The sequence below is a fragment of the Ambystoma mexicanum genome, chromosome 3p (genome assembly GCF_040938575.1).
Source record: "Ambystoma mexicanum isolate Mex_15411 chromosome 3p, UKY_AmexF1_1, whole genome shotgun sequence".
Taxonomy (NCBI): domain Eukaryota; kingdom Metazoa; phylum Chordata; class Amphibia; order Caudata; family Ambystomatidae; genus Ambystoma; species Ambystoma mexicanum.
The window spans coordinates 1,254,774,528-1,254,799,109 of record NC_090925.1 but is presented as its reverse complement, the minus strand read 5'-3'; the positions used below and the strand labels follow the sequence as shown (position 1 = coordinate 1,254,799,109).

Below are 24,582 nucleotides of genomic sequence, written 5' to 3'. Positions count from 1 at the left end.
TACATTATTCAATCTTTCGTCGTGAAGTTTAAGATTATCTGCATAAATTAAGATGTCGTCTTGAAAGCATAACATTCCTTCATCCTCATTGAACAGTCTGTGCATAACCTTCTGGAAGACCGAAGCTGCCGAGACTAGGCTGAACAGCATCCATTTGTATTGAAATAGCCCCTCAGGAGTGATAAAAGCTGTCAAATACTTGGATTCTTCATGCAATCTCACTTGATGATAGACCGAGGTGAGTTCTAAGGTTGAGAAACATCACAGGAATGTTAATGCACATGTTCTGAGTCAAAATTCAGGCAGAATTGACATCTGTGAGGGCGGAATAGCCTGAGATTTTTTATTTTGTATTAATTAATAACATGATGTGAGCAGATGTGTCTCTAAAGTAAACCCTGCTATTCAGACCCCTTTTCCTTAATGATCCAGGCTGAAAAGCATAGTGGAATAATGTTACTCTGCTGGCCCTATCTCCTAACACACCACAGCAGCTACACTGAGCCCAAGAATTCAGAGTCAGAGGGTGACCAGAGATTGGTTGTTACCCAATGCCACAGGAGGTTCCTACAGGATTTGGCTTACAACATGCCAGTTTTTATTGGCCTCCGGTTGGCACGAATCTGTGTGCTTCTGCCATACTAGCCAAGCTTTTGATAAGTCAGGTGGGGTGAAAAACACTCTCTTAGTTTCACTATCAAAGGTTGGGTGGGCTTTCAAGAAGATAGGAGTGGCCATTGTGGGGCCTTTGGATCACCAAACCACATTGGGGAACCAGTACATTCTGGTAGTAATAGACCATGCCACACAGTACCCTGAAGCAGTCTCCTTAAGCACTATCAAAGGCCTCATGATGGCAAGGGTTCTGGCAGGGATTGTCTCAAAGATTTAATTTATGACAAGGGGCTCCAACTTCATATCTGTGTATATGAAGGCAATGTGGAAGTGTTGAGTGACTTGTACTTTCTCCACAGCTTTCCATTCCCAAACCAGTGGGCTTGTGGAAAGATTCAACAAGACCCTGCAAGGCATGATAGGTGGCTTGACAGAGCACCTGTGGAGAAACGGGATGTTCTCCTGCCATGCCTGCTGTTCACCTGTAGAGAGATGCCACAGAATGAAGTAGGGTGAAGTCCCTTTGTGCTTCTGTTTGCCAATCCTGGTAGGGGTCTGCTAAGTCTGGTATGAGAGGGATGGGAGGGTAATCACGAAGTCCCTGCCATAACAAAGTGGATTTGACAAAGTGCATTATGTACTTGGGTGAAGATCCAGAATGACCCAGTAGATGGAGCAGTCTACCACACATCTGAAGACTAGCCAGGAGTTCATGAAACACTGGCATGACAAGAAGTCCACTGTGACACAGTACACTCTCGAACAGATGGTCTGGATAATGGAAGCCATCAAACCGAGGGTATTTCAGGATAAGTGCACTGGGCCCTATCTGGTTCTCAAAGATGTGAGTTTAACTACCTCATTCATCCAAGGCCCCTAGGTAGATGCATTTCAAGTCAGCAGGCTGAAACCTCATTACAGCAGGAAGGACTTGGTGTTGGCTATGGTGAATGACTAGGAGTCTGAGGAGGAGACAGACTTGCTACACATAGAAGCTACATATCGGTCCATAGATGGGGAGAAAATCTCTCCTGACCTGACCGGACAGCAATTGCAAGGCTGCCAGCATCTGATGTGTAGGTTTGAGGGTCTGTTCTCGCTGACTCCAGATACACAGACTGGTGTGTCCATGACATTGCCCAGGGGACAAAACACCTGTGAAGAGCAGAATTCACTAGCTATCTGACAAGGTGAGGAACACCATCAAGGAGGAAGTCTCCAAGATGTTGGACCTCGGGGGTTATTGAGCCAACCCATAGCTCATGGGCTAGTCCTGTGGTGTTGGTTCCTAAAATGTCAAGCAATGGGAAAACTGAAGTTCACTTTTGTATGGACTAGAGAGAGTGGACCAAGATGGATGCACACCCCATACCCTGTGCAGAGGAACTAATTTACACATTAGGTGGTGCCAAGTACATGTGCACCTTTGACCTACACCCTGCTACTGGTAGGTTGGCCTTGCAGACAAAACAAATGATAGGTCAGCATTTTCCACAACAGAGGGGGGATTACTAGTTCAAAGGTATGACTAAAGATGGGTGAAATTGTGAAATTCCGTTCTGCCAGCCATGGAAGCTAAATATGTACGATTTCGATCCATTTCACTGCAATCTGCTGTTCCGCCACCCCTGCGTATCAAAAAGAGCAGTTAAAAGTTTTTCATGCTGTCTTGCGAACTGAATGATCCGCGCAAAGTTTCTTGTGCCTCTGCGCAAAGTTTCCACGGATTGAAAAGAGCAGCATGAAGATTCTTGTGCCAATACTAGCACAAATCGAAAAGAGTGGCACAAAGTTTCTTGTGCCGCTGTGCGAACCTAACACGAATCCAACAAAAAGCGGTACAAAGTTTCTCGTGCCGCTGAGCACGCCTAGCACAAATTCAAAAGAGTGGCACAACGTTTCTCGTGCCGCAGCACAAACCTAACAAGAATTAAACAAAACGCTTTGCAAAGTTTCTTGTGCTGCTGCACAAATCTAGCACGGTTTGAAAAACATGCAAAGTGTATTGTGCCACAATGCTAAACTAGCGCAGATCTAAAATTAGCCCACACAAAGTTTCTCGTGGTACTGCACGAAACTAGCACAGATGATGCAAAACTGCAAAATGTTTCTCGTGCCGCTGCACAAAACTACCACAGATCATAAAAGACCTGCACAAAGTTTCTTGTGCTGCTGCACTAAACTAGTACGGATCAAAAAAAGACCTGCACAAAGTTTCTTGTGTCGCGATGCGAGCATATCACGAATCAAAACAATACACAACATTTCTTGTGGCCCCTGTGCAAAACTGGCACAGTTTGGAAAAACCTGTACAAAATTGCTGCAGGAAACTAGCACTGATTTAAAAAAAGACTGTTGCAAAGTTTCTTGAAACGCTACACGAAACTAACATGGGAACAAAACATCATGTGCCGCAAAACCACACAAAACCGGTTGAAATTTCAGTGGCAGCGGAACAGTAATGCTTATTTCACACAACAGGCCGAAGTGGATTCCAGTGCAGATTATGCACTTTTTGCTTTGCAGGTGAAAATTTCACTCAACCCAAGTTATACCTTTGGGTAACAAAAATGTCCACGTGATCTTTCAGAGTATTGTAAACCAGGTCTTATCTGGCTTGCGTAATTGCTTATACGAATTCAGCATTAACTATTTAGATGCTGTTGCATTCTTCAGTCTGGGAAAACTATCTATCCCAACTGAGGTGGGTGTTACAAGCCATGCAGAATGCTGGCTTGACTATCAAGGCTTAGAAGAGCCAGATAGTGCAGGGTATAGTGAAGTACCTAGTCTATCAATTGGTTAGTGGTAAGAAACAGGCTCTTCAATCAAAGGTACATGTGGTCCAGTATTGAGACATTACTACCACTCAGGCACAGTTGAGAGGATTGCTTTGCCTCACTGGGTATTACCGGTTTTTCATCAAAGGGTATGGGACCAGTGATCTTCCTTGGAATTATGTGACACCAAAAATGGCAAAGATAATCACTTGGACTCCTGCCTATCAAACAGCTCTTCAGAACCTAAAAGATGGTCTGTGCAGGGCCCAGTTCTAAACAGCCTGGATTATGTAGAGGAATTCATTACCCAGATATATGCATGTGAATATGGATTTGGAGCAGTTTCGGTGCAGCTAAACTCAGAAGGGATTGAACAACCTGTTATCTAAATTATTGGGAAATTTACCAAGAGAGCAGAAAACTGGGCCATTATAGAGGAGGATGCTTTGGACCATACACACGCCAAAACCCTACATTTTTGGGTCTCATTTCCCTGTCCAAACAGACCACAGATCCCTCAACTGGCTAATGGCCATTCAGGGAGGGAATCCATGGTTGTTGAGGTGGCCCATATTCTTATGTGAAAATGCATTTATTCAGGTTAGCCTTAAGCTCCTCCATATTGTTTCATACATGCACTCCATTTTTGTGTTCTCCTATTTGGAGCTGGATGGAATATGTTCATCGCCACACAGAAGTGCTGAGCCACACACAAATTGTGTTGCAAAGAAATTAGCTCATTGTTTATGCCGCCTTAGATCTTGAACAGCCAGGACCAAGCGCAATAAGATTTTCTCGTCTGCAGCTGTCAATTGTGTGGGTCTCACAAATGCACACACAAATAATTCGGTAAGTACCAGGAAAGGGTTATCCTAAATAAACTGTAAAACATACCGCTGCACAGTAACCCACAGTAACCCTTGGTCATGAAAACAAAAGATAATATTGGTAGGAATGTCTCCTTTCAGTGAGAACAGTCTGTTGTCTTGTAAGGTCAGAAAGTTAGAATGTAGAAGCATGAACTCACTGATGAATGTATGTTTCACAGAAAACCCTATATGTAGAAGGGAGCTGTAAACTATCTATGACATCTATGACATAGCACTCGCAGCAGAACTCATGTAAACTGGTGTGCATAAAAGATGTGACTTCCTTTCTGTAAATTGCTCACTTCTCCACAGCAATTGTTGTGTGAAACCTGGGTCCGCTTGATGCGAATACATTCTGTTGTTTATACTTATCTCCCTGTCTGTTGGTCTTATCTTGTTTGCTGTACAGTTACCAGATTTTGGTTTTACACTTACATGGGTTGAATATGGGCATCCAACACAAAGCTGGAGCTCAGCATTCCAGTGCAGATGGCCTCAGTAGATACCTTCACCTTGATGCTAACAGAGACCCTTAGAAAAGTGGTGCTCAGCCGTTTTTGGCTGGGGTAAACATGAGGGACATGTGAGAGAATGCAACCTGTGAGGGTGGAATAGCCTGAGCTTTTATGACTTGTATAATTAAATGATGCAGGGAAATCCATCTCTGAAAGTGACGTCTGCTAATCAGACCTGTGTTTTAAAAATGCTCCAAGCTGAAAAGCATTGTGCAAGCATTTCAATCTGCTGGTCCTGTTCACCTGACACCCCTCAGCAGCTGTCTTTTAGTTCGGCCACATGGTAGAACAAAGTGGCATGTGCATTCCTATCAACAGACTGCTGGAGCAGAAAGCTCCAGCAGTAGGATCTACCTTTAACCTTGAGCAATCCTGATTAAAACTAAACCATAGAATGGTGGAATCCCTGAACCTGGTGCCACATGAAAAACAAAAACATAAACCATGTCTTATTATGATGTGGCAGTCTCTGGGTTTTCACTATTACACAGGCAAAACCTGTTTGGTGTCATTTTATTATTAGCATGGTTTCTAGTGACCTTACTGGTCAGGGACTCCTGTGTATCCACTGTGTGGAACTGAGTTTCTCCCAAAACAAACCAATTAGGCTTGCCTTCTCTGGTTAAAGATGTACACCTTCAAGGAGTACATGAACTTCCCCCAGGGGGCAGAAAGAGGGTCTTCGCTTCAAAGGCCAGCCTCTGCTAGGCCAGAGGAACTTGCACGGGCGCAGTAATCAACAGAGACTATTTGATGTAGGCAGACAGAGGACGGGGCGGAGTTAGAGTAGCCAGGAGAGAAACATCAATTGTCACCCAGGGCTCCCAAACTTCTTGTAACCCCCACACCACTTCCTCCAAACAAAGCACTTTGTGTATGGCATCACCAGCCAGTGTCTGCTATAGGTCGGCAAACATGTTAGCCCGCAAAGTGATCATAAGGTCGTGGAAGTCCATGATGTGTACCACGTCTGATGATTAGAGGGAGGTGATGAGTAACACATGCATGATGGAAACGGCCGTAAGTAGGTGCATGGGGGTGCATGGGTTAGGACATCAAATGTATTGCCTTTTGGTTTGTAGACCATGATCGACCAAGCTAAAAGATTAAATATGTGCACTAGCCATGTTCCTCATCTAGGTCGACTGTTTACATGTATGGTCATGAGGTAACTGCTTGTTATCCAATGTGAGCTAACACCAACAGTATGTAAAAATGTGAAATGCTTGGTATGATCACTTTAGCCTTTTATATGCCCCTCCAACTACACAGCATCCCTTAAACACTACCGAACCTCTCTCAATATGGGCACTTAGCTACGAAATGTATATCTTTTTGTTTATTAAGGATGCAAGCAACTCAAGGGCCTTACCTTGACTAACCAAATACTTAAAATCCCCCGATCTCTGGGAAGCCATTTTATTAACTTTCTTTGAAAATATACTCACACAGATGGAAACCCCTGAATCCTGGAAACTCTATATACAAAAAGGGGCTTTGGCTTGAGCACGTCCAGTAATTACAGACCTATTACGCTCTTTGATGTAGAAAGTAAGTTGTTTGCGTCTCTTAAAAGAGTTGGAAACTTGGGCAATTTAGTCTGGCCACTTAAACAAACACAAATCAGGGTTTGGTAGGGTTATAGGCACAACATTAAATGGCTTTATTATTAATTCCAGTTTAGGGCATGGGGGTGAGAGGCTGTTCCATCTTACTTGGGTTTTGTGGACTTTTCCTCCCCTTTTGACCTAGGGAACTGTAGCTGCCTCTGGTCCAAACTAGCTAATTGGGAGATCCCCCAGAGTTTATTAAACATCAGCATCAGGGCCGGAGCTGTCAATAGGCAAGGTTTGGTGCTTGCCTATATGTTGGAAATTTTAGAGCGGCAAAATGCTGCATTAGCACCTCCCCACTAATTACTGCCTAGCCTGTGGTGATGGCACGGCCCTGCTGTTGTTTCACTGTCTGCAGGCTGGATGCAGGCCTGCAGCAGCAGACCAGGTGGCGCCGACCATGAAGGTTGGGACTTGGGGTTGGCTCAGGGTCGTGAGTGGCATGGGCATGGCAGCAGCGCTGGCACCTGCGCAATGCGCATTGGCACGCCACGAAGCATCACACGTGCCCTGTCGACCGATCGTTGACTCAATGGTATTATATGAGTCAGTGAATGCTGCAGTCACGTTACATATTATAACAGTAGTGATAGCACCGGCCCCTGTGTGACCAGGCAATGCAGGACAGGTGGACCAAGGACAGTACTGTGCCTTATACTGCTGAGTGCCGACCAAGTAAGTAAAGTAACGGTACCAGACCAGTGGTCACTGAAGATGACAGTGACTAGCAGCGCCAGCTGCCAGAGAGACCAGGCCCAGGCCAGGGCCAGGCTCAGCGCTGTCACCTGTCCCCGCAGCTCCAGGGCCAGGCCGCTGGGGCATCACACAGGCCCTGGGGCTAGTCTGCAGAGTATTTGTGAGGGCAGACTTCACTGTGTGAAGAAGGTGTTTGGGAACACTGCACTCTGAAGTGCAAGTGTGTTGTTTGTTTATTTGATTCAATAGCATCTCACGCCAAGGCACTTTATAAAATGAATTGGGTTGGTACAATATAAGATCTGATAGCAGTAAACAACAGGACACAACAGAGAGAGAGGGAGTAGAGCAAAGAAATACAAACAAAAAATGGAACTAAATGAAAAGGGTACATGAAAAGTCAAGCACCATGACGAGGAGTTGTACGTGTCGGGGACTGACTGAACTTTGTTGAACATGTGTGGGGGACTGAATCTGTGGGTTGTCTCCATGACCATCAGTCTGGCTTCAGAACTGCCAGAAGCACGGAAACTGCTCTCCTGAACATCCGTGAATACCTGCTCTCCAACCTTGATTCCAACACCCCTTGTGTCCTCATCTTACTTGATCTCTCTTCTGCCTTTGACACGGTCAACCATGGCATCCTGCTCAACCGTCTCCATGATAACCTGGGTATCACCGATCAGGCCCTGGCTTAGCTGACTTCTTTCCTCTCTGATCGACCCTCCCAGGACCAACTTGGGTCCTCCCTCTCCTCTATCTCTATCGCTACCTGTTGTGTTCCCCAGGGGTCTAACCTCTCTCCCTGGCTGTTCAACCAATACCTGGCACTTCTTGCCCACCGCATTGCCGCTCTCTGTCACAACTTTCAGTTCTATGTTGATGACACTCAACTCATTTTCAGGCTCCCTTCCACCACCTCTTCTCCTTCTCTCATCTATGACTGTCTGTCTGCTATCTAGGAGTTGTGTGCTGCCAATGATCTCTGCCTTAATGGCAGAAAGACTGAGATTCTCCTCATCGGCACACCTGCTCCCTCCTTTCCTGACACTCTCTGGCCGGCCTCTCTTGGCCCTCTTCCTGCTCCCACCTGTGAGGCTAAAAAGTTCGGGTTGTCTTCGACTCCACCCTCTCCTTCTCTCCTCATATCTCAGGCGTCTCTAAGAAGTCACACTACCAGCTGCACCTCCTCAGAGGTATTCTTCCTTTCCTCTCCATCCCCCAGCAGATCGCTGGTTCTCTCTAGGCTGGACTAGTGCAACAGCCTCTTTCTAAATCTCTGCCCTCTCCAACTCATCCAAAACTGGACCAAGACTTGTCCTTAGCCTCAAGCCCATGGATCGTATCTCTCCAGGACTGAAATCTCTGCACTAGCTCCCAGTGGCAGTGAGGATTAAGTTCAAAACCCTCTGCATTGTCCACAAGACCTTCTGGGGCCTGGGACCTCAATACCTTCAACTCTCTCTTCCTAAATATCTTCCTTCTCGAGCTCTTCGCCCATTCGCCTCCAACTCCCCAGGGTCAGTCACTTCTCCAAGCTACGGGTTGGTGGTAGATCTCTCTCTTCTGCTGGGGCCTCCCTCTGGAACAGCCTCCCTGCCTCTCTGAAACTTGAGGAGAACCATCTCTGGTTCCGGAAGCACCTCAAAACCTTTCTCTTTGCTTCTGCTTTCTCTCTTCCTCTCCCCTGCTGATTTCCTGGCTGAAACTGAAACTGCACTGGTTACCTGGCTACCCTCTGATCTCAGGCCCAGGTTCCCTCCCCTGGCCACCATTGCACTCTGGGACTGCTCTGTATCCCTACAGCCCCATACCAGCACTTGACACCTGATGTCCGCACTTACCCTTGCACTTGCCACCAGCTGGCCGCATTTTTTATTTATTGTCTTTATTTATTTGACTGTTTATCCTATGTACTGCACTGCCGCCTCCTCCTTTCCCCCTGCACTTTTCCCTTGCCCCTCCCCTGTACTTGCGCGATCTCAATGTCACATGGCCTAGTAAGATCGGTGTCTGTCTTCCCTCTGTTCCCTCTCCCTTGCCTCGTTGCGCCTTGAAACACTTGTGTATAGGCGCGTTATAAATGCCATATCATATCATATCATAGACTGCACTTCGCGGGGCAGGTGTGAGGGGCAGTCCACACCCCATAGAACACATTTGGGGGCTAGCCAGCACTTCGTATTGCAGATGTGAGGGGCAGACAACTTCTGGGGATCAGGCGTGAGGGCAGGTTGCACTCTGTAGAGCATGTATGATGACAAACTGCGCTCTGTAGAGTAGGGCAGGTATGAAGGGCTGATTATACTCTGTAGAGCAGGTATGAGGGTAGGATGCATGCTGTACAGCAGGTTTGAGTAACAGACTGGACTCTAAAGCAGGTTTGGGGCAGACTGCACTATGTTGTGTAGGGTGGAGGACATACTACACTCCGTAGAACAGGTCTGCGGGATAGACTGCACTCAGCATCACTTTGTAGGTCAGGGGCGGGACGGATGTCTTATGTAGAGCAGGTGTGAGGGCAGGCTGCACTCTGTAGAGCAGGTGTAAGGGTAGACTACAATAAGTAGCATAGGCTGAGGGCAGGCTGCACTCTCTAGAAGAGGTCTGCGGGATAGACTGCACTTTGTAGTGCAGTTTGACTGACAGAGCCTACTCTGAGGAGTATAAATTAACACCTCATGGGCATGAGCATTTTGACATCACCTCAGCAGATAGAGCAAGGCGGTTAGGAGCGGGTCTGTCCGAGTAGCGCTGGTGTGTTTGGGTAGCAGCGCCTTAGAGAGGAGACAGTCTGGGGTGTGTGGACAGGGGGAGGAAGCTGTCACACCGGCTGGACTGGATTTTCCCGTCCTTCAGGTCATCTCCGACTGCCATTTGCCGCCGGCCAGGCCGGGCCTCTGGTTACAGCATTGCTGGGTCAGGTACCGCTATGCCACAACCTGATGCATCTTTGGCGTATTCATGAGGCATCATTTATAATCAGGGGCAGGTAATAGCACAGTAGCGCCCAGGTTTATTGCTCTCAGTAGACAGGCCCCTGGAAAGCAATGAAACCACCATCTCCACCTGGGGTGCCATGTGTCATCAGATGCGGCCGGTGCCAGGGGCTGTGCAGGCAGGCTTGCCTCTCGCTCAACATGATCTGCATTTCTGTTGCAAACTTGAAAGGTTGTGTTTTAGATTTCTAAACTATCCCCTCCTTGTTTCCTCATTCTGGTTCCATGGAGGTAATGGGTTTACGGCAATTGGTAACAACATGTGGACGTATGGTTGAGAACAGTTAGGATCTGGAGAGGGGTGGTGCCAATCTGATAGTTTGCCTACGGTGACAAAATTCCTTGCCCTGTTAAACATCTTGTTCTATCTGCATACTAACACAAGCATTCAAGTGAGGAAAAAAACACCACTCACCAGAAACTTTGCCAAGGGTGCATGCATCCTGGCTTCTTGTTGGGTTAGGTAGAGGGCGGGCCGAGGAAGGAAAGGGGTTTTACTTTCAGTTATGTAATGGGCCTGAATAAAGAAGGTTCCCTTATATGTGCAGCGTGTGTGTCGCAGTTATTTAATCTGTGGATGCCGCGCTACTTATCGCCTGCATGTCGGTGAGTGTGGTTGGCTCAACCGGAAGTTGGTGACAAAGCCCTGAAATGGACCCACGCCCCATCGCACACTGCGCCGCCCAGCAGACGTCAGGCATGTGACCCTCGGATATTGGCCGTGCCCCTACCAGTGCGATGATTCGGAGGATGCCGCCGGGAGTGCGACACGCGCGGCGGTGTGCCTCCACGCATCTGCAGTGCGCTCCACGTCTCCCCAGGGCTCCCAGGTACGGGAAGAAGGGGAAAGATCTCATTGGAGGCACAGCACTGTTAAAATATGCATCCACACGCTCGCAGCACGCTCCACACCTCTCCAGCACACCCCGGAAGGGGAAAAGTAGGCAAGATATCGCCAGAGGCCCGGCACGGTTAACAACTGCATGTTTCTGAGCCCCTCCTCCTGCACAAGGAATTGCACAGCCTGTAAAGGCACGAGGCATTTTTGGGTGCCCAAGAAAGCCCACATTTGCAACAGAGGCACAACAGAAGCATACAGGGCTACAGCACAAGGCCCTGGGGAAGGCCACAGAGACAGATCAAACCTACTCCCTAATGTCCAACCAGCAACTGAAGCTCCCTGGAACAACCAGGCCTCATATCATGTTAGACGATGATGTCACATCCATGACAGGTGGTGGGCCATCAGGACACGCCCCTCCCCCTCGAGTGGGGGATCTCAAGTGGTACACCTACCCCACGCCTTTGAAATACGCGACACCAGCAACCTAGGCCTCAGATGGACGACATGGCTACGTGATTTCAAATTCTACGTAGGGGACATAGGGCTCCATGATGACACACAACTCAAAAACACGCTGTCTATGGCAATGGGACCGGTGGTCAGAAACATCAAAGGCTAACTAATCAACCTTGACACTGCACCTTACCAAGACCAACACACCATACTATCAGAGTACTTCACACCCCATACCAACGTCGACTATGATAGGCATGTCTTTCATACCACGCGGCAGGACAAGGGAGAATCCCTAGACAATTTTGTGATGAGACTGAGAATTAAGCTAAAACACTGCGAATTTCATCGCTACTCAAATGAGGAAGCTCTACGATCTCAGGTCATAGCTTGCTACGATGCCCAGTCGTTTAGAAAAAAACTCCTGCAGAAACAGCAGTCGACTGAAGAGATTCTAGCCCTAGCAGGCATGGAAGCGGCAGTTGAATCCCAGTTGGACAGCCTGGGCAAAGTCACGCTGCAGCCTAAAACCCATGTACCAGACGCCATCAACAAATTCTTCACCCCACCAAATCAGCCGACCAGATGCAAAGAAGCCACATGCTACAGATGTGGATACGAATACCCCCACACAGATGACTGCCCCCCATACGACAAAAATGTGCCGCATGTGGTGGTGTCGACCATTTCAGGGCCGTGTGCAAAAATGTGCCCACTCACCCAGTTAACATAATCAGTGATGAGGCCTACAACACGCTCACAAAGACACAGAAGCTCAAGAAGTCCACTGTCGATTTCTACCCATACGGCTCCACCACGACACATCCATGCAAAGGCGTCATCTCTGACATGTGCACGCATAAGGCTCACGCAGCAGAGATCCCGCGGCATGTTCTCAAGACGGAAGTGAACAGCGGCTGTATGCTCAGCTTCAAAGCGGTGGTGGAAATAGGTTTAATACACATCCTATACCAACTGATGACTCATAAGTACTTTGCAAGACCCGAAGACATTGAAGCAGCATTTCCGAATCTGTTTAAAGGGCTTGGAAAACTGAAAAATCGCAAAGTCCAGCTCTACATCAACCCAGAGGTCAAACCGGTCGCTCGGCACTGCAGGGCATACCCATTAATATCCAAAGGCAGGTGGAGGAGGAGATCAGCATCCCCCATAGTACCAGTCCTGAAGAAATCCCTGGAGGGTTCCATCAGACTATGTGTGGACATGAGGAGGGCGAATGAAGCGATCGAGAGTGAACGGCACCAGGCACCCCGAATAACTGACATGATACACTTACTGCATGGTGCCAAGTTCTTTTCAAAATTGGACCTCACAAAAGGCTACCAACAGATTGAGATTGCACCCGAGTCACGATACATTACCACCTTTGTCACCCACATGGGTCTATTCCAATACAAATGGCTCAGTTTAGGCATCTCGTCGGTGGCGGAAGTCTTTCAAGAGGAAATCCACAAGGTCATCTGCCACCTCCCGAACTGCCTCAACTACTCGGACGACATGCTTGTCTTTGCAAATCGAAAGAAGAACATGATGGGGCCCTACCTAGAGTCTGCTCAGCACTCGAGGCGGCGGGACTGACACTCAACAGAGCGAAATGCGAATTCAGAAATTCTCGCCCAGATTTTTCAGCCACATCTTCTCCGAGAAGGGCATAAGGCCAGACCCCAACAAGGTAGCAGCATTGAAAACCGTCCAGCCACCCCAAAACTTGTCTGAACTGCGGTCATTTCTGGGACTAGCGAGCTACTGCCCGAGATATTTGCAAGATTACGCCGCAGTCAGAAACCCCCTCCACCTACTCACACAGAAGGACCAGCCTTTCGAATGGTCGACTGACTGCCAACGTGCTTTTGAAACCATTCGCAGCAACATCTCCAAGGCAGAGGACATGCCCTACTTTAACGCAGACAGGACGACTGAAGTAATCGTAGACGCCAGCCCAGTCGGCCTCAGCGTCATACTGACGCAAGAGGACCCCTCGGACCCGAATGGCAGATTTATAGTGGCCTATGCAAGCAGGAGCCTCACGACCACGGAACAGGCCCAGGCAGAGAAAGAAAGCCTGGCAGTGGTGTGGGCCTGCGAGTACTTTCACCTCTTCCTGTATGGGAAGGCGTTTACAATCATCACCGACCATCAGGCCCTCATGACGATATTTGGTGATCTCAAGGCGAGAATGGCCCCCAGAATAACCAGATGGGGTCTGCGACTACAGGACTATAGGTTTGACATTGTGCATCACCCGGGAAATGAAACCAACCCTGCCGACTACCTATCCAGGCCTCCCACGGGTCCCCCACAAGCGGGCCCTTCCATTACCGATGCATACATCAATTATGTCTTTCATCACCTACAACCTCTACCAGTGGCCTGGGCCACCCTCAGAAAAGAATCGGAAAGTGACCCGGCCCTCGCGATCGTTGCCCACTGCATCAACACGGGCAAAATGATGCACATCAAGCACCAAGCCAGACAGGAGCAGGAGTCCGTGAGAGATGACAAAAGGTCTTTGGAGCTGGTAAAAGATGAACTGATAGTGGTGGACGATCGTCATGAAGGGCTACAAGGACATAATTCCAACATTGTTAGGAGAACAGACAGTCATGCTGGCACACGAAGGCCACCCGGGGGTAGTTTCCACAAAACGCCTCTTACGTCAAAAGGTGTGGTTCCCCAAATAGGATGACCTAGTAGAGGAGGTTGTCGGCAAGTGCAACATATGCTCACTGGTGGCTCAACCGCAGCACCCCAACGCACTGCAAATGTCCCCACTCCCAGAAGGTGTCTGGGAAGAACTGACCGTGGATTTCTTCGGACCACTGCGCAATGGAACATATGTTTTGGTACTAATTCATGACCACTCTCGCTTCCCGGACTCACAGCTGATCGAGTCCACAGCAGCGGCATGCGTCATCCCAGCACTAAATTGCATGCCATCCACCTAGGGGATACCAAAAGTAATAAAGTCAGACAACGGCCCACCATTCACGAGCCACGACTTTGAGAACTTGGCACACTACATGGGTTTCCAACACCGAAACATAACCCTGCGCTGGCCCCAAGCCAACGGTATTGTGGAATGGTTAATGGGCAACATCAAGAGAACCCTACAGACAGCCAACATAGTCAACAAACCGTTCAAGCAGACACTGTATCAGCTCCTGCGTGAATATCGACACACGCCACACAGCACCACAGGAGTCAGCCCATTCGACCCCATGTTTCATCGAATCGTAAGAACGAGGCTGCCTGAAGCTCCCGTTCCAACGCAGACTACACCCCTAGAACAAAAGGTCAAAGCTCGAGACCAGGAACAGAAGGAAAGAATGAAGGAAAGAGCAGACTCACGATGAGGGGCGAAGGAGTGTGGAATAGAACCAGGAGATCAAGCAGTGGTGTGTCAACTGAAAACAACAAAGGAAGACCCGACATACGCACCTGAACGGCTCGTAGTAACCAGTAAAAAGGACACTATAATAACCGCCAGCGGAGAACACCAGCACTCCATAACAAGGAATTCCTCTCACTTTAAGAAACTTTGCGGCATCATGCCCCCAGTGTGGTTCAGTCGTACGCCAGTACATTACAAAAGCTAAAAGAGCAAGATTTGTAATCAAAATTGTGTGTGTAGTGACTGTGCAAGTCAAGCTTAAACAAACACTGTCCAATTATAAGCAAGCACGTCCCATTGCTTCTTTTTTATTTTATTTTTATTTTATTTGAATTAATTGATTTAACAATTTTTTCAGAAAATACGTTTAGCGTCACTTTGTCCTCTTCGTCCAGAGCCAAAGAAAAAGAAAAAGAAAACATTTGACATCACTGTGTCCTCTTCATCCAGAGCAAAGAAGAAAAAGGGCCGGAGAGGAAAACGGAGTGGGGAGAAGAAGGTAGAAGGAAGAAGGAGAAAATGGCAAGAAAAGTTGAATGAATGGGTGAATGAATGAGTCGTGACGGTGTCTTTCTTAGGATCTCTTGGGCATCTAAGTTTCAGGTAGGTTCGAGATGATAAACTTCATCATGGAGGTTACAGCGATAGTTGTTTTAGTTTTTTAGTATATGTCTATTCAGTAAAGGGGACAAATGTAGCTCTCGCATAGATTCCCATCTTTTGCAAGACATCAGCAGGTGTTTAATTGACTCGGTCTCTTCAGAAGGTGCACAGAACTGACAAGTTTTAGCAGTAGATCTACCTTGGATGTAGTTGGTTTCATTGGTTTTTAACAGGTTCAGTCTCCTTCTGAGGAAGGTGTCTCTGAAGGACCTGTCCGGAAATTTCTTTAAGTAGCCTCTTCGATGGTTCAATTTTATTGGAATCGACGGTAAATTCGCCGCTAGGCTACTTTGGCTTGCTTTCTCTGTTGTTTCAATCCAGTCGTATTCGAAGAGCTTTTTCCTGATTCTTAGCGGATTAGAGATCAAATCCTGTTCTGAACAACCAATTGTTTTTTGACGGTTGCTAACCCACGTGTTTAAGATCTTATTTGTGTTTTTGGAAATTTCATCGTGGATCACTTTGAATATTGATGCACAGAAAGGTGGCAGAGCTTTTCGGTATAGATTTAGCGCCTTCCATTCCACAATCGCTTCCAGTGAGGTTAGAGTTAACCCGCTTCTGATTCGCACGGTTCCAGCTGAATTAGGTAAGTTTAAAATGGATCGCCAGAATTTGCCTTCCAATTTTGGCCATAATTCTGATGGCATGTGGATTAGGCCTTCCGCTCTGTATGTTATGGTCGGGACCACCTTGTTTCTCTAGGAATTAATTATGGCGATGATAGAGAATCTTCCAAATCGTTTGTCTATCAACCGACCCTGTGTTATCAGGATTGTGATCTTGTTATTTAAGAATTCTTGTGCCGGTGCCTCAACAGAACTGTTATTAAAGGTAATTCCAAGGTATCTGATGGAGTCTACTTCGTCGATCTTTTTGTCACCTAAGAACCAGCTTAGTTTGCTCTTTCGCTGTTTAGTGTTCTGAAAGCAGATGATTTTGGTTTTACTTTCATTTATCTCCAGATTGTTTTCGAATGGATAGCGATGGAGGCTATCTAATTGCCTTTGGAGGCCAACTGCGGTTTGGTCGATCATAATTAGATCGTCCACGAAGAGGAGTCTTGTTAGTTTCGTTTCCCCAGTTTGTGCGGGAATGAACTTATTGATGGTTCAAAATCTGGAAGGTTGGATATATAAACGTGTAAATATCAGGGGCAAAAGGGCAACCCTGCTTGACTCCTCTCCAAGTTGGGATGACTTACTTAGGAGGCCTCCTCTATTTAGGCGAACTCTGATTGAGTATAATTGCATTAGTGGGTCCAAGATTTCCTGAGGACAGTTTCGCTTCTGGAGTTTTTGCCAGAGTCTTTGTTTTGTCTATTTACCTTATCAAAGGCTTGTGTTAAGTCTACGGAGATGATGTATATTCTGCATCTCGACTGATGGCTTTGTGCTTTTAAGATGTTTAGTAGCACGATGTTTGCAGATGTACCAATGTTTCATAAAAAACCTGTTTCAAACGGGTCAAACCAGCCGTTAGCCACAGTCCAACTGGTTAGTTTGTTGAGTAGGAAGAATCCAAAGATTTTGCCTATTACATCCACTAACGCGATTGGGTGATAATTTTGAGGTTCATCCTTTTACCGTTTTTGAAAATGGGCACGATCGTGGCTGTCTTCCATGAACAGGGTATTTGTTTTGTTCTGCAGATTTTATCAAAGACGATTTCTATAAAAATCGCCCAATCTTCCAAGTATTCTTTTAGGCTTAGGCCGTCAGGTCCTGGGGCTCTGGATGTCGAGAGCTTTTTAATTTTTAGTTGGATCTAAGGTAATACCCAGGTCCCAGTATCCGGGCTTCGTCACTGGGGTTGAGAATATTCCTACATCTTTGTTTAATGTCAGAAAGTGTTGTTCCTACTGTAACTCGCTGACGTAGTTCTGTTGGGTGTCTGGTCTTCTTTTATTAGCTGCCAGAAATCTCTTGAATTTCTCTTTGCCTAGGCTTTAAGCATTTTCTATGCATCATTCTGGAGAACTATCCTTTTGCGTCCAGCTACCCAGTTTCTGTATTCTCGGGCAGCGTTCTTAGCCTCCAATTTAAGTTTATTTGAGTTAGATCTGGATGCAGCTTTTTTTAAACGTCTGATGATTTTGCGTTTTTCTACTAACAGCTCGTCGTAGCAGTGTTGCGATACTTGGTCTGTGATTTTCCCATTTGGTTTATTAGATTTAAAGTGGTCTAATAGGGCCACAAAATCAGCCTGGTTTGTGTCTTTTGTCACGTTCTCTCTGTTTGGTGGCATGATGTATTTGCCTGTTATTGATTTTATGTCATTTGGTTTCATCCGCAATCGATTGCCTTGGTTGTTTGCCTCGACTTCAAATCCCATTGTAAGCCTTCGAGTTTCGAGTCCCTTGTGAAGATTACTAGTCTTAGATTATGATTGCTGTTTTTGGTTTGGATGATCTCATGCTTTGTGATGTAATTTGCCAGTTCAATAGAGACAAACACGTGATCAATGTCCCCTGCTTGGTCTCCTCGGCTCCAAGTTGGAAATGCAGGTTTGGTCACTGGACAATTCTGCTCTGTAGAGACCATATTCCTTGCCTTCATAGCTGCAGACCGAGTTTCCCTCTTTGTTCTCGCAGTGGATTTGTTTTGTGTTCAGTTTCTGCAGGGTTGGGGGGACCGCATGTGGCATTTAGGTCTCCAGATAAGAGGAGTAGCGGGATGTCATATTTCAATAGGACCATGTCAATTGCTGATGTTATGAGTTCCATAAAATCTCTATTAGAGATCAGCTCCGGGGTTCCAGTAACAATTGAACATAATCAAGTTCTTAGTGGTTTTCTCATTCTTCGATGGTTCCGTCGCTGTCCAGTCAGCTCGGATTACCAGAAGCAAGTGGTCACAGATCAATACTTCCTGGACAAATAGACCTGAACCAGACTTTATTGCCGTTAGAAGCCCAGAAATGGGCCGACCCTTTGGTCCTCTCTTTGCTGGCGCCAATCTTATGTCATAACCATCCATAAAAGGGGGGTGCTCAGCCATGTTTCTTGGAGGCAAAGGATGTCAAACTCTCCAAGATTTAGGTCACTGGGTACAGTCAGGCGTTCAAATCCTCTTGTGTTCCAAGAGCCTGTTTTCAGCGCTTTACAATACGTCTGGTTTGTGGTTGTAAGCTTATTTTCCTGGAAGCCAATGTCTTGGGTTGCTATTTGGTCTTTGGGTGGACTTTTAAGATTCACTTTAATGACTTCTCATGAACTTTGTCTTTTCTAATATTTGTCTCGTCCACAGTGACCAGTTTTCCTTCACCTGGTTTAGTTTGTTTGAACTTGATCGTTTATAGGTGGCCTACGTATCTCGCTCTGTTAGTTTAGGGTGTGGGCGACCTCTGAGTGTTGTTTTTCAAGATCTTCAGTTAAGGCTTCTATGTGGGCAGTTGCCAGATCCAGATTTTGTCTAAAGAAGACTTCTCTAATTGAATCTTTGTTGTTTTCCTTTTCCGTGGTCGGATTTTTCGCCCTACTTGTTTTAGGGTCCGATGCTTGAAGATCCAGGCTGGTTTTAACGGTATGATCTTTGTCTTTTTCCGTTGTTGCGCGTGATTTGTCTTTCTGGGGTGGCTTGATCGAGTTATCATGATGTCTGTATACTCTTAGGTCAAAACCCAACTTTCGGAGATGATCCGTTGCTTCTAAGAGTGAATCTGTCACAGATGGTAATTTAATGTGCAGATAAACTGAGTCTGTGACATGCTTTTCTCCAAATTCCACAATTTGAATGTCGTTCGTGGATATCAGTCTCAGATTCGGTACACAGTAGAATAGCTGCAAGATAGCTTTGCGATTCAGGATCATGTTTTCTTTCCCCAAGATTCTGGTCAGCTTAACGGATATCGTTCTTCGTGACGGTTGTGGACTGTGCCCTCTTTTCTTGTAGATGTTCTCCCTAGGTTCTGGTGTACGTTCAGGTCTGCCTTCTTTATTAGTCGACTTATCCGATCTTTTACTCAAATCGTGATGCTGCCTGGAGGGGGCCACTCTGTCATGCCCTTTTAACCTCCAGTCCTCAGTGTGCTGGGGGGATTTTTCCACACTGTTTGTCACAGTTTTAACCAAAAATACCTCTATGTCTTGGCCTTTTTTCTCTTTTGTGATCCACTTCTGATGGAGTCTTTCTCTTTTTTCTGACAGAGCCGTGCATGAGGGTGAGGACGGGGTAAATGTCTTCTTTTTTAGGGTTATTTTAAGGTTTGGAGTATGGGTGTCGCAACTCTCAACTCGATCTCTGTTAGTAGCGTTATTTGTTGCCAAGTTTGGTTTTATCGGTGTTACAGGATCAGATTTTTCAGGTTCAGAGTTTTCAAATGAGTATTCCGAGAGGTCTAGCAAGTCGGCTGAACCATCCATGTTACAGTTCGGTCATACAGTTAGCCCTCTGTGAACCGTTGGTTTTGATACCTCCATTCCGGCTTCTGTGTCTTTCGATGTGTCCAGGCATACCTTGTCTGCACGGTCTCAGGTTTTGTTTCTTCTTGGTGACTCGGGGTTGTCCAGTATAGGCGTGGTCACGTCACCATGATTTGGGTCTGTCATTCGGTCTCCTCTGATGTTTTTGACGTTTTCCAAGATAAAGTATTCTCTTATACTTTTGTCTTGGTTTAATCCCAAGGGTCTCCGTTGCGCTCCTGTTTGTAAAGCTGGGAGACCAGTTCTTTTATTTTTGTTTTTGATGTTACCTTTGATAGTCAAGGTTGATAGGTTCAGTTGTTGATCAGTTACAGTTGTTAAATCTATCTGGTTTTGCTTTCTCATCAGTACATTTTTCCCTGGGACCCTTGAAGTACAGTACCCCGTCTATGTTATTTTAAGATTTTTTTTCTTCTATATTGGTTTGGGAGCTCCCCTCTGTTTTTGAATAATTGTGTTGATTCCTTTTAGTTTCCGTAGCTAGCACAAATCCTTCCAAGAATTGGATTTTTCTATTCATTGTTGCAATAATTGAGGTTTGGTCTTTTAAACTCTCATGGATTGACTCATATAACTTAGTGAATGGTGCTAAGGCTATGGTCACTGTTGACATGATTGACAGCAAATCAGATTTCCATGTGTTTTCACCTAATACTTGGTCATTTAGCCTCCTCAGGGTACAGTTTTTTGACGGGGTTGAATCTCCAGTAGTTCCAGTGGAGGATGGACTAATAAAGGAGGTGGTTGTTTTGTTTTGCATGTCGTATCTGTTTTTGGGTGTCAGATCCGTTACATTGTTAGTTAAGTTTCTCGTCGGAATTTCTCTTATTGGGGATGTTTGAATGCTATAACTTTCCTGTGTTTCTAGGAGTGAGTCTTTGTTGTGTGATAAAAGTCCGCAAAAACTATTGCTTACAGTCCTCGAAGTAATTTCATGAGTCTTTGCATAGACCTCTCCTAGATTATGTTTATCAGGACCTAGTCTACCGTTCGTGGTCACTGGTTTGTCTGGGATGGTGTTTCTTGGAGATGGAGTCTTTCTGGGGTCTTCCAGGATCCCAGCGTTAGCATAGTTTGTGCCAACTTCTAACAGATCTTGCGTCTTGTGCCTTGATTTGATTGGGCCCTTTGACTGTGCAGGTAGAGTAACGTTAGAATCTGGAAAGGATGCACCGTAGCCCATCATTTGTGGGTTCTGAACCTGCGGTGGTTGAGCTTTGACTTTGATCGATTGGTTGCTGTCAGTCAACATAGTAGCTTGTTTTGTTACCTTTGATATCTCAGGATTCACTTTTTGTCCAATGGGGGCTGATTGGGGAGTTGTCTCTTTTGCTGCGTCGTCAGTCTCCATTTCCAGTAACTCTGCATCTGAAACTTCATGGGGTACCAAGGATTCACTTTCTGCTGGATCTTGAATTAGTAACTTGTGCTTAACAAAAGTGCTTAACAAAAAAGTTCACCAGGTTACCTGATAACAGAGTTAGTTTGTTTAGGTACAATTTTCCTGTACGTACGTGACTTGTCTGACGTTGTGGTATCCATGTCAGACCAGGTATCCGGACGTGCTATTCCCATTTGTGATGTTTCTTTTCTTTTATCTTGTGAGTTTAACTGTGTGATTAAAACTTTTTTTTTTCCTGGTCAGCTCCTCTTTTTATTTTTTTCTATTGACAGCAGCTATCCTTGTTCTGGTTTTTGTGAGTTTTCGAGACAACATTTTTGTGTTCTTTTTCACGTTAGAGTTTTTGTTAGGTTTGTTTCCCGTACTTGGCTTTATTGTACCTTTGGGGGGTGTATCGTTGAGCTGTTTCTTAGATGCCTCTAGTTCGATTATTTGCCCTGCAGGCAGAATGTCTTGATGGAGGGTTGTAATCGTTGGGCGTTCTTCGTGGTTCGCTCGCACTATGGGAACCGGAATCATGCGCAGGTCCGTTCGAATGGTTGGAGCGACCAGGATCAAGATCAGGATCAACGTCTTCAATTGGGTACTGGCATGTACTGATCAGAGGGGTAACGATAGGCAAGTTACGTGGTGCGTGGTGTATATCTACTACAATATTCTTTAAGGACTTTGGGGTTTCGCAGTCAAAGTATGGTGTCAGCTACTCTCCATATGTACCCACTACAGGTAAGTCTTTTAGGCCCTCTGTAGTAGGTAAGGTCAAATCTTTGTTATTTATGGTTGTAGTTAGATGCTTTACCATCCTCCTCTGCTTTTTGTTTGGGGTAGGTGGGCTTTTTGCTATCTGTTCTCCCCCCACCTCCTCATGTGGTACAGTTGGCGTTTCTAGTATTTCTAAATGATGGTCAGTAGGAAGGGGAACCACCACGTCACTGTCGCCTGACAGTCCTGAAAGGCGCATTCAGTACTTACTCCCAACAAAACACCATCACCGTTCCCGTACCCCTGTGTAAGACCATCAAGGTTGGTACTCGCAGGGCGGGGGCGGCTGAAGTGTTTACACTGAAGGGTGTTTGTGTTATATGCCCTTACCTTCAGGTGTTACAGGTGGGCTTTGTAGGTCCGGGTCCTTTTCGGTAGCTGGCTCTTCATAACGCCTCTTCGAGTTCCCCAGAAGGCGACCCTCCTCCATTATTGGCCTTTCGTATGTTTTCTTCTTTTTCAGTGTGCGGTGTCGGAGTGCAGCACAGCGTTAAACCAGAAAAACCAACAAAACAGCGTACTGCATTCGCCCTTCTCACGCAGCTGCCTTATCGCCGCAAGGGCGAGTCGATGCTCCTTTTGGTTCCACTTCCTGGAGTGGGCGGGACCTTTACCCTTAAAGGTGCAGGGTGTGGGTGCGTGGCAACGAAGCGAGCAGCAGGCAGTCCTCAGGTATCCTCGCAGAGCTCACAAAGCTTGTGTCTCACAAACCAGCAACAACAAAAACAGCGTACTGCACACGCTTCTTAGGCCGCCCCGTTTGTGACGCTTTATGGACCCTCTCCCACCATTTGCCGTCTCAATTAAGTGACTGCACTAGTCTATGATCAGAGTTCTTACTGCCATCACAGAGTGGAACCCTGTGGCATTCCTTTACCTTCAGTTCACCGTATGTTCCTGCCAGTGGTGGAAGTGGAAAATGGAACTAGTGGTACCCTGACTGCATCCAAAAAGGAGGGAGTGGTTTGGTGGGACAGATGGCAGGGGGAGGCAGCGTCACACACCTTGGCTGAACAGTGGAACAGGTATTTTAATCCTCTATGCAGATTTGACCCCACACCTTCCAAGCTTTACACAGTCCAAATAGTTTAGATTTCAAAGCCTACAGTAATAATGTCTTATAGAGTTTACTTACAAAAAACACAAATTGCATAATAAAGCCACATGACAAAATGTAAACCCTTGTAGCAACATTTTAAGCCAAAATAAATATCATTGTGGCTTTAATTTTCATATCCTGAATGGTAAACTATAAATCCCAGAATGCAAGATAATGAACCTGAAAAATCTAGTTAACCCCATGGTACTTTCAGTGATTTAAGGCATGTGATAAAAAAGTTGTGTATTGAAAGATAGATATGGAGATTATTTGCAACAAACCTCCAGCTCATTGTTATTCATGACTGAAAACATTTTGATTAGTGACAAAAAGCAACTTTATATTTGTATGCATGTCAAGATAGTAGACATCATGGATATAAACAATTCTTGAAATGGGAGCTTTGTGTTGCCCACTTTAGTTATCACAGATTTGCAAGGTAGCAGGTGTTTTGTTAGTTGTCTTTGAGTTGGAAATCTTCCAGCATGTACATGAAAGGCTCTGCCACTGAATGCCAACCTGAGGCGATTCTATATTTGGCTCGGGAGAAAGAAAACGCATCCAAACGTTTCTTGTGTCATTGAACTAAAGGTGCGCTCTGTAAAAAGCAAACGAACTTGTGGTGCGGCACGGGGTAACAATGATTAATGTATATTACACTCCCATGTCTGGTTCCTGCACATGCGCCACTACTGCTCTCTTGTGAGAACTCCTTATTCCCAGGAATCGCCAACGCCCTCCGCCCCCCCCCACCCCCCAGGGAGTGAAGGAAGGGGGCGCATGCACAGAAGGACAGTCCCAACTTACCTGAGTGAAGGACTTCGGGAGGCTGTTAAAATCCACCTGCAGCAGGTTACCGACAAAGGGCCTGGACGGGGGTCCTGGGAGGGCGGCGCTCCAGCCCTTCCTGCGCTTCAGGAAGTCCAGGCAGAGGAGGAAGGTGGCGAGGAACAGGCCGAGCAGGAGGAGGCTGCTACAGCAGGAGGCCAGCAGAGCTCCGGGAGCAGACAGCAGCGCCATCTCACTGAACTCAGCTGCTCAAAATCTCTGCCTCTTGCTCCTGCTGCCAGGCTCTGAGCACCAAACCGCACCCACCTCTACCTCCAGTGACCTTTGTAACGCTGCACCTCCTTCCGCATGTTTTTCCCTTTTCACCCGATACTGAGTACTCGATCATGCCAGAATGTACATGGTTTCTATGCAGGCGTTCGCCATCATGAGTTGCTCCCACAATTGTCACCCACCAAACGACCCCGCTCACACAATGACATACTCCAAGGGTAAAATAAAATGTTTGATGTCTGGGCTTTAAATAGAAAACAAATATGGGTGCGAGAACATAGGCACCGTTCAGTTGAAAAACAGGAAACAGTCGGCAAAAGAAAACAGCATTTCTCTCGTAAAAAGTAGCTCGGCCTTGTATGTTCTTAAGTTTCC

General features: G+C 46.3%; 1 protein-coding gene across 2 annotated transcripts in view; it reads right to left on the bottom strand.

Moving 5' to 3' along the window:
- LOC138581420 (cytochrome P450 2D15-like) overlaps positions 1-24,232 on the bottom strand; it is a 378,802-nt gene extending 354,570 nt beyond the window's left edge. The window contains exon 1 of one of the 2 annotated variants that reach the window (XM_069652735.1): positions 23,953-24,232. In XM_069652735.1, the coding sequence (XP_069508836.1) occupies positions 23,953-24,165 (213 nt within the window). In that variant the 5' untranslated portion in view covers positions 24,166-24,232. The remainder of the gene's footprint in view (positions 1-23,952) is intronic. The other variant, XM_069652736.1, reaches the window with a different exon arrangement.
- Positions 24,233-24,582: the final 350 nt, after the last annotated feature.